The 13,095-nt window shown below is 30.6% G+C and overlaps 1 protein-coding gene across 3 annotated transcripts in view; it reads right to left on the reverse strand.

Annotated features, from left to right (window-relative positions):
• ft (cadherin-related tumor suppressor fat) overlaps nucleotides 1-13,095 on the reverse strand; it is a 356,891-nt gene that overhangs the window by 139,513 nt on the left and 204,283 nt on the right. For all 3 annotated transcript variants that reach the window (XM_076396624.1, XM_076396623.1, XM_076396625.1), the window contains exon 2: nucleotides 512-820. In XM_076396624.1, the coding sequence (XP_076252739.1) occupies nucleotides 512-820 (309 nt within the window). The remainder of the gene's footprint in view (nucleotides 1-511; nucleotides 821-13,095) is intronic.

Raw genomic sequence — 13,095 nt, forward strand, 5'->3', positions numbered from 1 at the left:
ATCCCAAAATGTTTAACGTACAATAAGTATTTTGTAATTTGAAAAACCGTCGCCAATTTAGATAAAAACAAATAGCTTATTAGTGTTAATATAATAGATAGCTATAATACATTATTTACAAAAATAATGTCTCAGACGTTTTATAGTAATGCTTTATTCGGTTCTCAAATTTCCTAATTTCATCAGCTATGTTTTTTACGTTATAAATATTTATACGATATTCTAATCAATTCAGCAACTATATCATATAAGTTGTAAACCGTATGCTTTTACCGAAAATTGACCTATAACGTATAACTCAAAATTCTCTTATATAATATTTATTTTCAGAATAGAAGTTTTTCCGTTGATGATGCTAATTTTTACTAGCTGTTAGCTAGCAATGAAAACTTGTAATGATAAGAAACGAAACATCTAAAAATAAATTAAATATGATGGCTAATATGTAAAAAAGATAAATCGAATTTGATCCTATATGACATTAAAACCATTTTCTATTCTAGAAACTTACCTCTACCGTAACTGTTGTATCAGAATACTGATTTCCATCGTTACAGCGAACCACCAACTTATAAACATCTTTGGTCTCACGGTCTAAGCTATCCATCAGCCTTAACACTCCAGTGTCTTTATCAAGGGCAAATTTTCCATCATCTCCGGACTGGATGCTGTACTCCAAATGACCGATGGTGTCCGGATCTTCCGCCTTAATTGTGGCGAAGGATTGTCCTGGGCCGAAATCCTCCGAAACGGCATAATGCAACGGGGAATCTTTGAAAGATGGCGGGCTGTCGTTTTTGTCCAGTATAGTGATTTGAACCTGAAATAAGTAATAAAGTGTTAGTTATTTTAGATTCGTTGTAAATATCAATATTGTTATATCACATCTTAAAGCTTTTTTCTCAAAAACTGCAATAACTGTAATAATATTCTAATAATATAATTACTAAATACAAAATCCTCCAAATCAGGTAATTTAATGGAAATCCGACAACGTTGCAAAATAATATTTTGACGTTCATTAAATAAAACGTGTCAATGTATCTTCTTTTATGTCAATATTATTTTAAATATTAAGTTTACAGAACAAGTGCAAATAAAATGAGTAAAATAGTAGATCATATAGTAGTTAAATATTGAATAACAATGGTATTTAACAGAAATACAGTTTATGAGTAGTAAAGTAGAAATTAAATACCAATTGACAAGCTTTTATTCTTTTACTGCATGAATAATTTTAAGTTTATCTATTACAACAGTCAAACATTTAAAGTCATGTACGAATATTTTAATCTTATAAATAACCCATTCTTTAGTATTAACGTTGGTTTGAAATATTAATTTTATTTAATTAATGAAATAATGAATGAGAAACCAAACCAATGTATTCGTATGGTAGAAACTAAATAACAATTGAAAATACGGTTTAATAGTTTAAAATTAATATGTTAAAACAGTGAAATGTTTAAGGTTATATACTGATATTTTAATTGTAAATTACTCTTCACTTAAATACACCAATTATTATTTGATTATATTAATGTATATACAACACGCAATACAACACGGTTATATTATATTGTTATAGGTTCTAAATGTAAATATAAATAAAATAAATATAATGTAAAACACGACATACAATAATAATACAATTTATTTAATATTTACTTAGAGTACTCTGCGAATATCTACAAATTAGTATTTAAAAAAAAACAAAATATACTGAGAGCGGATACACATATTTCTCATAATTAGCACATCCAAATATTGCTATAACGCCAAATGTAACTTATGTTTTATTTTCTTTACCCCTATGATATTTTTTAACACTTTGACATGACATTATTGATTTGCTACTACTGTCGCATGTTATGGGTGATTTTTTAGGTTATGTGTCCGAATAGTTACGTGATTAGACATAGTTTTGCGTGGAAGGAATGTCGGCCTGGATCGGTAAATATCGGGCGGGTGTTCGTCCGATTCCGGCGCGGTCCGAAGCGAGACGATAAAGACAAATAGGAAATGGGCGGGTCGAGTGTAAAACCGGCGAGAGGTTCGCGTGGCAAAGTTCAAATCGTCCGGAATGCCGTTTAACAGCCGGAGCGTACAGGATATCTAGATAAGGAAAACATAGAATATCGAACGTTAAACACGTGTTTGCGGTTGCTAATTTCAAAGCAACACCGGCGTTACATTAAACGTCCCTCGACGGCCGTTCGGCGAATTAATCGTCCCTCATATTTTCACTAATTATGGCGGCCGCGAATAGCGGTCCCAGTACAATTCTTTTCAAGGTCAAAGTTCGATAGATCTGTATGACGTCTCAAAATTAAATTCGCTTAAAAAGCATATCATTATATTATCATTATATACTATGTAGAATATTGTATATAAATATGTGAGAAATCTTTGGAATTTATCATTCTGAAGATACGGATAAAAGATGTTATAGTATTTTTGATGGCAATTGTTTTGGATGGTCCCAGTTGTCGAAGTGTTTGTTAGTAGTGGCTATTTTTGGAGAATTGTAGCCGGTATTCGGTAAACTTCGGTAATTTCCGCCTAATTATGCGACATTGCCATTTACAAGCAATCGAGACGTAGAATCCACAGAACAACAATGCCTATTTTCTTTGCAAGATTAATAAATTTATTGTTTATACTTTGTTTGTCCTCGTACTGTTCATATTTTGATTATAAACAGTAGGCAGTAATGGATAAATTATTTAGTTGTGAATATTATCAAAAATATATTATAACACTTTTAGTCTGAACAGACATATGATATAAAATCCCACCGAGGTGCATATCCATACAATTTTTACTCTAATTTTAGGCAAAGTAAAAGTACAGATACATATAACTTGATGTCCTTCGTGTGAGTATATCTCATCGAAATCACAACTAATTGATTATATGGTTCTTCCATAACATTAAAATTAAACGAGAAATGACGAAGTTTGGCTCGATTCAAGAATTTTATCGTTAGAAGATGAAAGATCACGAAAGGGTGAGAGGCAAGAGTTATTAAAATCAGACAAAAATATAATTACAGCCAAATTTGCTGTTAACACTTCAATGGATAAAACCCAAACTAATTTAAGGCATGGTAATTTTAATTTTATAACAATTTGGAAAGACTAGGTTAGACTCATAAAGATTTATGTAATATTTAGTGAGCAAACGATTTAATTCGACTGGTACAAAGCACAAAAGTGATGGTACAAGAAACATGGGTAAATAAGGTCAAAAATACAGAATGTGTGTTATAAAAACCACAATATTAGTCTCTGGATAATTTAACTTACTTTTCAATACTTACTTACCAAATAAAAATACCTCCAATTTTTTACATAAGAAGAAAAGAAACAAATGTCTAAATATTTTAATATAATATTTTATATAAATATTTGATGAAAAATATTTTATGTAAAATATTTTATGTAAAAGCATTGCTAATGCATTTTCAAAATACCAATATTTATTCTGACATCTGACCGTTATATTTTGAACTATTAATATAACTTCTACAATGGACGTAGTCAGACTGTATGAGGTATCAAACAGACATTTTTTTTGACAATTTCTTATCCTATGCGTTATTCAGCATCAGCTGATGCCAAATATTGTCTAACAACACTCAGACATTTATTATCATCACTATTAATTATGTAACTAATTAAATTAGACTCCATTTAAAAGCACACGTTGTAGATATCAACACCTGTTGACTACCGTTTGCTACCAGAACGCAAGGTCCACCTTTTCTTGTTGTATCACCGCTTATCTCATTACGGTTACATTGTTAATGTATTTTTAAAATGTCAACCGATGCTACCATATCTTGGGCAAACGTTACAGGTAGAGGATGAACCAGGAAAAAAACCGAAGCTTACTAGATCGTTCCTACTTCCTCGATAGGTAATCTATAATTTTATGTATCAGGTTTTTTGTCTCCATCTCTGTAGTATTTGATCGATGAGTGCGCGACGTTATATTGTCACCGCTGTGAGACCATCAGCTTTGACAAATGAGCCAGATACGGATACTTTAGCATATATTTAGTATACGTAAATTCGTTGATGATGTTGTCTTGTTTTTTTTTAGTTGGCTATTATGGCTATTTCATTTCGACGATGTTTTTTTTATTTAAAAACTTTTTAATTTTGATCATAATTTATAACACATTTTTAATTTATCAAAGAGAAACAAGACAAAAGTTCCAACATGTTTAAGGTGCTAAAAGTTTTATTTAATTTGTCTGTTTTTATGAAACGATTAGTTATCGCGTCCGCTTCAATGAGTTTCTTAAAGTACCTCCAACTATATCTACCTCAACACCTGTTAGGAGTGCTTATCCGTGAACTAACCTCTAAATTGGAAAAGAGCGGTGAAACTATCACCTTTATGTGGCTCCCTTCCCATTTTGGGATCATTGAAAATGAAAGAGCGGATTACTTAGCCAAGAAGAGAGAGGGATCATTTACGAAAATTTTCTTCTTCTGGAGTAGATATATCAAGCACCACTGTATTAAAATCTTAGAAATCTAGATCAACTCAGATGGGATTTAACAGAAAAAAACAAGCTGTGGATCAGCAGCTACTTAAGCTTATTTTCTCGTCTTAGAACTGGTCATTACAAACTGATCCATGAGTTTCTCATTAAGGGAAGAAGGTTCACTACTGGGCGACAAATATGGTTCCTCACTGTCTATTAAACATATACTAATCCAATACCGAAGATAGGACTCGCAAAGACGGTTGGTCAACCTGGGAGGGACAATGGACAAATATCTTAGGCTGGAGGAAGCTGATTAATTTTTTAACCGTAACAGGACTACTAGTAGAAATATAGAAATATAATAGAGTGCATCTATGTAGTATTATGCAGGTTCGTTTACATTTTTTGTATCTTATATCCTTATCACTGTCATGGGTTGTGCGACCATTTTACTGTAGCATACTTTTACATATTTTACTTGTCATCTTGCAATATGTACACTTTTAAATGTACACATTTAACTCTAGTTTTTAAATTCCAACCAATTGTTCTTTGTGTTCTATGCTTGTAATTACATTGTATACTTTAACTGATGTAAATGTGTTGTATATTGTATAACTGTAAACAGACTCTAAATAGTCCAGGAGACTGATGGGTCTATAATATATAAATAAATAATTTTTTCATGAAATTGAATCTATATGATACATTTTTCCTAATATTAACTTAGAACTTTTGATAATTCGTGACTTATTTTTGATTTTTTATTTGTAACAAATGGACATCGTAAATAATCAATATATTTTTATTAAGGTTTTCCATTATTTTTTTGTATTTATTAATTAATGAACTGATCCCATGCCTACTTATGCCAGGTGATTCACTAAGTTAGTCCATATGATATTTTAGAAATAAAAGTCACTACATAAACATAACCAAAATTATTGATTTGGTCTCAACATTTTATTCAATTTCTTTAAAAAAATGGTGTGGTATGTTTGCATAATGCAGACGGCATCTGCGAACAATGAAACAAAAACGTATTTGGTTGTGAATATAAATGTTATTAAATATATTTTATGCATATTCAGATTTTGTCTATATTTTCTGATGTTCAAGAAGGTGTTAGAATTCGTTTTTATGGACGAATATGGAGTTTTATTAATTAATTTTCTCCAAACAGGTCAAACAATACACATATTATTATTGTAACTTTTTAGACCATCTGAATATAAACAATTTCCAAATACTTTTCTAAGGGATGACAGAAATTATTTTCCATAAAGTTAATACCAATTTATATCCATGAAAATGTTAATTGAGTGCTAATAATTGTCCAGAAATCTATTACAATGATGACCCGTAAGATGGAGAACTGTTGCAATATATTTGTTGAGGATGACAAATGCTTTATACTGATATATAAACATCTACTGTTTTTTTACAAAACTTTATTTTCCATTTTTATTGTAGCTAATGCTTTATATTATACTTCCCAAATATATGATTACTTTTATGGAGGATTAATTAATTCAGTCATACATTTACGCAACTACATTATTTTTGAATATAGAACAACTAACGCATTGTGTTGAACTTGGTGTCCAACTACTTATTAATGATGCATATAATATATTCTAGATGACTATTTTAGGCTACTATTTTACAATTTTAAATACATTCGTCAGAAATTTATATTTATTGTAAATGTTAAATTTTTGTATAGTCTATTGAATGTTTTTTGTACATACGTCATCAAGTTTTTAATGCATTGCCTGCCCCAATTTGTAAATTCGTTTTAGAATCAGACAATATTTTCCTTCTCATTTTATTCTAACTAAAAAGAGATACAATGTTGTCTGATTAGTTTGAATATGTAAAAGAATGAGCCTGTCAAAGTCGTCCGGTTGTCAGACCTAAACAAAATTTTTGAAATCAGTAGTGATAGGAGGTCATAAGTCTAACCTATAAACTATTGTGACTGTATAAATAACTCTAGTTTAAACAAATTAAATAAATTATACTTGATAACATTTTTGTTCAATTATTTTATTTAGATTGGAATTTTTTTGTATGTCAAAGGCAAACTGAACTAAAACTCAGAGTTGATGCGGCAACATTGCGACGGTCTGACGTCACAAATTAAGATGTCGTATGTACAAAATAACTTTGAATAGATTATATATTGAACTCTCTGTTAATAATCCTGAAAATGTATTCAGAATTGTTAGATAACATAAAAATAATTAAAAGCGTTTATCAGAATTTATTTTGTCGACTTCAAAGGTTTAAATAATTGTTAAATAAATATTAAAGTTTTAACTAATCTTCCATGTATTTCTCATAGGTTGATTGACTGACTACCATCAGCGTATATTATTTTTCTTCCGTGATTTTATTGTAATTTACAACTATGACCATAAGCGTTGTAGAGAATTGTTAAAGTAAAATGAGTAAAATTTGGTTCTTCTTTTTAAAATCATATTTGATAAGTCATAAATTTTGAATGAAAGATATGTTTTTCGCTAAAAACATTTTATTTACTTAAAGTTACTGCGCGGGAAATTTAAAAAGTCAGTTATTAAGAGTCAGAAATTTAAAAAGTTAAACTGCCATTGTATTTTGAAAATATTCAAAAACTTTACTTTTATAGAAATTTGGCTACAATGTAAAGAAGTTTTAGTTAATAAAAATACTTTAAAATCATATGCAAAAATAAATAAAAAGGACTGTTTTCGATTACTAACTGGGCATCTGGCCAAATTTACTCGGAACATTTCTCGACAAGATAAATCCGAAAAATCAAACATTCCTTTTAATAATTACTTCCAGCGAAGAGCGACAACGTCGGGCGTTACTCTACTGTCATTTCTCGAAATCGTCGATACTGGACGACGGCGATAATCCAACTGGGCAATTTAAAGTAGCATTTCATGTACGGACCAGTTATCACTTATTTATTTGGATCTTTTTATCGTTTACATTATTTTAATCGGTTACGTTGACGTTTTTATGAGGGCCGTCAAATGATGGTCGCGAATTTACCGACGGCCGGGCTTATTTCGACCCATTACGAACGGGGGTAACGTTTCGAACGGGAGTCTAATTCTTGAGACGCCTGGCAAGCGACGTTGCCGGTTCTTGTAATTTGTACGTATATTTGAAGAATAAATAAAATAACTCATTTCGATTTCACAAGTTATACTAAAAATTTCCCTTAAAACTTCTATTATAATTATTTAGTTCAATTTTATCTTCAAATCTATAACCCAACATGTTTAATTGATATATAATACCGAATAAAAAAAAAGAGAAAATAAAACAATATGTTATTTTTTTAGTTTATTTATTACATAGCGAATAGTCGTTGCGGTCTAACCTACCATTTGTCTTTACATTTACTTGAATCTAGCTATATATCTAAGAGGACGCTAATGTTTTTCTATTAAGTGCACCTCACTACACTATACAACAAAAAATCAAATATCAAATGGTTAGATAAAATCAAATGGTTAGATTTTTTAGAGTCTGTGTCCTGTTCTGGCGTTATTCAACAGCTGTATTACTTCGATATTGATGACCCTCAAAAGATGCTTGTATAAATTTGACAGCTGTCGGATCATTAGTTTGTGAATTATAGCATTTTGAGTGAAGCAACTTTTGTTATTGTGAAAAAAATGGATAAAAAGGAATTTCGCGTGTTGATAAAATATCGCTTTTTGAAGGGAAAAAATACTTGGCTTGATGCCGAGTTTCCGGACACTGACCCAGGAAAATCAACCATTAAGAATTGGTATGTTAAGTTTAGACGTAGTGAAAAGAGCAGCGAATGTATACCCATTTTCTCTTTTAGAAAAAAGCTTACGAAAAGATACATGGTAGATCAGATTACTGAACGTTATGGCCACAGGGTATTGTGTTTTCCTCCCTATCACTCTATATTTAATCCACTTGAGTTGATATGGGGTATTGAAATAGATATTCAGGTTAAGAAGGATATTCAAACCAGAACTGTCTGGATTTATGGAAAGAGGCATTGTCGAAAATAACACCTTCGGCTTGTGAGAGCTCGATCACACACAGTAAGAAATTGACTAATGGTAGAATATTGAGCAAGTTTTTGATAGATCGGAAATAAACAGCTTAGTTATTAACTTGATTAGTGTTTCCTAAAGTGACAGTGATTGAATAAAACTTAATGAATGCTGGTTTATGATTCAATATTGGCAATTACGAAGACAGGGTGATGAAAGAGCAAACAACTAAAGGTCAGTATACAATTAACATATTTTTATTGTAGGGAATTGTATTATAGAGTGTGAAAGCTTTATGAGCATGTGTGTTATTGCTCAAAATATATATGAAATTTTGGTTAACATATATGAGGAGTGAAATATTACTAACTCTTTAGTAGATATGGCAAATGCATTAAGGATAATGCTGTGATTAAATGTAGTTTTATCAAGAAGTAGAGTAATATCATAATACATCATCTTTACAAGTATACATTGCATCGAAAGAAACAACGACTAAGCGTAAAGCATAAATATGCTCTCTAGTGAAAGTAAAATCAACTTCTAACATTACTCAGATATACAATTGTCAATTAGGTGGATTAGGCCTTCGGGGGTTACCACTACATAAAAAAACGCACCCAGAACCCTACCTATACTAGTGTGGAAAAAAGTTCAATATATATATATATATATATATATATATATATATATATATATATATATATATATATATATATATATATATATATATATATACATATATAATAAAACAACTCTAACCTTGAAATTATAATTGTAATTGTTTTATATTCATCGATAATATATGCATTAGATGTACTATAATGTTAAAATAAGTTATAATACATAACATTTTTGTTTCATTATTTTATTTGGATTAAAAATGTATTAAAATTCAGAGTTGTTGCGGCAACATTGCGACGTTTTGACAGGTCTCCCGTGTCACTACTGTTTTGAATAGGCTATAACGTATATTTAATCAGCTTATCTGTAACACTTATTTCGAACCTTACAAGAATTCTTTAAATTAAGCAAACCTAGTATTACATACCTAGTACAACAGCTACTCGTACTTGTTGTTATGCAATACTGGCATTGAAATATGTAGTTAATTCCTATTACGTACGGAAAAATAACCTAATTTAAACTCTGCATACGTGCAGATATTTGTCGTAAAACAGTTGTTGATAAAAACCGCCAATGTTCAGGTAAACGGTATTAATAGAGGCGAGATAAAAGTGCACATATATTCAGGCTATGTGAGTTACAAACGTGCGGCCAAATAGTTCACGTTCGAAATACGAGCAGAACCGTGCCGAGCGAACATGTGACAAGAATCGGACGTTCGGTCCGTTTCTACCAATTGGATTATTGTTACATGAGAACGAGAGAATATTTCGAACAATTCCCTTCAGTCGGAAATGCTCTATATATGCGAACGATGCAGACCGACGCAAAAAAACCTTTTCGTAGATTCATTATAAATTAAGAGACCAATTGGAATTTTACTAATTGTAATGGGAAATGGCGGAGGTCTTGTATACCATAAGATTTCGGACCAGGGGCGGTACAGGACGTACCAGACAATAAAATAAGGACACACCTGATGCGGCCAAACATTTATTCAACCTTACTCATTAAAAATATTTGATGTGGCAATATAATTCAGGATTTTAGATAGATGGTATTACTAATATTATATAAGTGAATATATTGGTCTAGAGGTATTCTTCTCTTCTGGAGTTCCTTAATGAATAGAAAAAATATTTTTGGGAATCGTTTTATTAAAACATGTTTAATATTTATAAATTAAAAAAGAGAAAGAAAAATAAGTAATAAGCTCATAAAGTGGAAGCTAAAAAGCAGGAATGATAAATATTAAACACCCTTGGTTATATTAAACAACGTGAAAAAAATTGTTTTTAATATATACTGAAATAAAATAAAAGATAATTTAACATAATTAAACATTAATGGCCTAAAAAGGTTATTTATAATTTTAGTAGTTATTAGGTGCTTACATGTATTCTAATAATTGTTTTTTGCTTTAGAATTCATTTTGTTGAAACCCTTTGCCAGCCCAGAAGAAAAGTCAAGTGTGCTATGATCTAGAGGTTCACATTCGAGTTGCAACAGTTTATTGTTCACAACTCTTACTCTCACAGTTAGCAGTAGCCACTGCTGGCCTTCGGTTCGACTGGTTCAATTGATAACGGTAGACAACTAGATATTAGATTTATGTGATTTTAGCAACTTGCCATACATTAATGTTTCTTTTCGGTATTGGTGTTTTCTATGAACTAACCCTTGGATTTTTAGGCTTGGGATTGTCTTAGTAAATATCAACATCAAAAGTCACAATAGGCCGGGTAAAACTCAATTTTTGACCATGAAACAGTGAAACCTGCGGTTCGAGATATTTTTTTTTGGATCAGTTCGTGTGGTAGCTATTTTCTCTGTATCTTTTCCACCGAATGTAAACGTCTAGAAATAGTTAGTTCATCTACTGCTAAGCTCTTCATCTTGCTATCATCTTCAATTCTCAACTTCCTATTTTTTTAGAGGTTTACTGCTGAACCTGGGATTAGATCATTCATTGAAAAAATTGTGAAATCTACTGGAAGAAAGTTATATAACAGACAGAAAATAATTTTTTTGTTGTTGCAACGCAAATTGTTTTGAAAAATTTCTGATACTACCACTATTATACCATATCGACGATGTTGAAAAATATAATTTTAAGATATAAATTTAAGGAAAATCTGTTTTGGGTAATCAGGAAGTCAAGAATTACAACAATGCGTAATTTGAATAATCAGCAATTAGTAAACCTGCGTAAAATTTTATGAAAATAAATATTTATTTGAATATTATAGAGCAATACTGTTTTAGAATATTTGTTATAAGCTATAAAATATATAGATCATATTGAGCTGAAATAGAGACATAAAGGCAATATTTGTCAAGAGATTACTTTGTCAGGCTTGCTTAGTAAAGTTAACCGTAAATAAGAACATGTATATAACAATATGGCATGTCTTAGATGCCACATTATATTATTAAATTTATATTTGTACGTGCCAAAACATGCTCTATGGTAAGAAGAATGTTCGTTCATCTTATAGACAGTTTATAGATTTTCAGTTTTATATTACCATAAATAGTTTTGCCTTTAGCTGTTATAGACCTTCTTTATTTAATGTATATCTAGTAATGTATATCTTATGCTTCAGGTGGTTTATCGTTAATATAATATAATATTGTTTTATACTCGGTAAAAAAAAGTTTCATTCAAAATTTGATTATAATATTTCGAATACATGAATTTATATATATCTCAATTTATATATTCCCAATTTTTTTAAATCATATTGATTTAAGAAATTCTTATTTTGTTATGATAGTTCTATGAAAGGTAATTCCAAACGCATCATCATTTTTCATTATTCAAAAGTGTTCAGTACTCATACAGTATTCAGTACAGTTCATTCAATCAGTTCAGTATTTAGTACCTTCTTTAAGTAAAACTCCAACATTAACAGCTCCATAATGTTAGCATTCATGGAAGGGCAGCGATTACCAACCCCTTTATAATGGTAGCCAACACTAAGTTGCGAAAGAAGTGGTGCAATGCTTATAAAACCAGAATACATGAGTTCTGAAAGCAGGCGGATACAGTGAGATGTTGTTGTTATGATTTGAGTGGCAATATAGTGATATTCACTAAAAAACGTTTAAAGTATCATTAGATAACAAGACTTTGCTGTATTAGTCCATACTTAGGCCCATTTGGACCTATGGTATTGATCTGTGGGGTACTACTAGCAAATCTAACATAGCTATCCTTCAGAGGTTCCAGAAGATTGTGGCCAGTCATCGTCGTCGATCCATGTCCCATATTACGTCTCCAACAAACGCATTCAGTGATTCTGTGATTCTGAAGACTGTTAGTGTATTCCAATACACTCGCCAAACAGTTAAATGTGCGCAACGTTAAATGACAGTGAAGTGCGTAGGCTTAAACTCAATCTACCATACGAATTGATTAGTAGACATATAGAATGACATTATCTCTAGAATAAGTTAGAATAGTATCTAGAATAAGATTTATATTTTATTTATATATAGATTTATTTACATTATAAGTTTGTACGTCAGATCAGTTACTGAAGTGGTCTTCTACATGTCAGTAGACTTATATTGTATAACGAAAATCATATAATAATACTTATTGCCCACGGGTAGATTGTTGAAGTTCTAAGCCTAATTCTATTCTATATTAAAGCCTAGTTCTCATATTCACATCACTGGTCGGATTTCTGCGAATAAATATCTTTACATCCTCAATTGTTACGTTTTATGACTAGCATATTGCTAACAAACACTGACATGTTTTAAGATGATAATACGCTCATACATTCATTCAAAAAGGTGCAGTATTGGTTTGGCGAACATCAGAATATCATCTAACATCTTCCCTAGACAGGGCAATCATCATAATTGAAGACATAAACATAATTGAATTATTAGAGGGCTTTTTAGAACAGAGATTAAGGGGTA

The sequence above is a fragment of the Rhynchophorus ferrugineus genome, unplaced genomic scaffold (genome assembly GCF_030347505.1).
Source record: "Rhynchophorus ferrugineus isolate W39M unplaced genomic scaffold, kcgeb_rfMv2 rfM2, whole genome shotgun sequence".
In the NCBI taxonomy this organism is placed as follows: Eukaryota; Metazoa; Arthropoda; class Insecta; order Coleoptera; family Curculionidae; genus Rhynchophorus; species Rhynchophorus ferrugineus.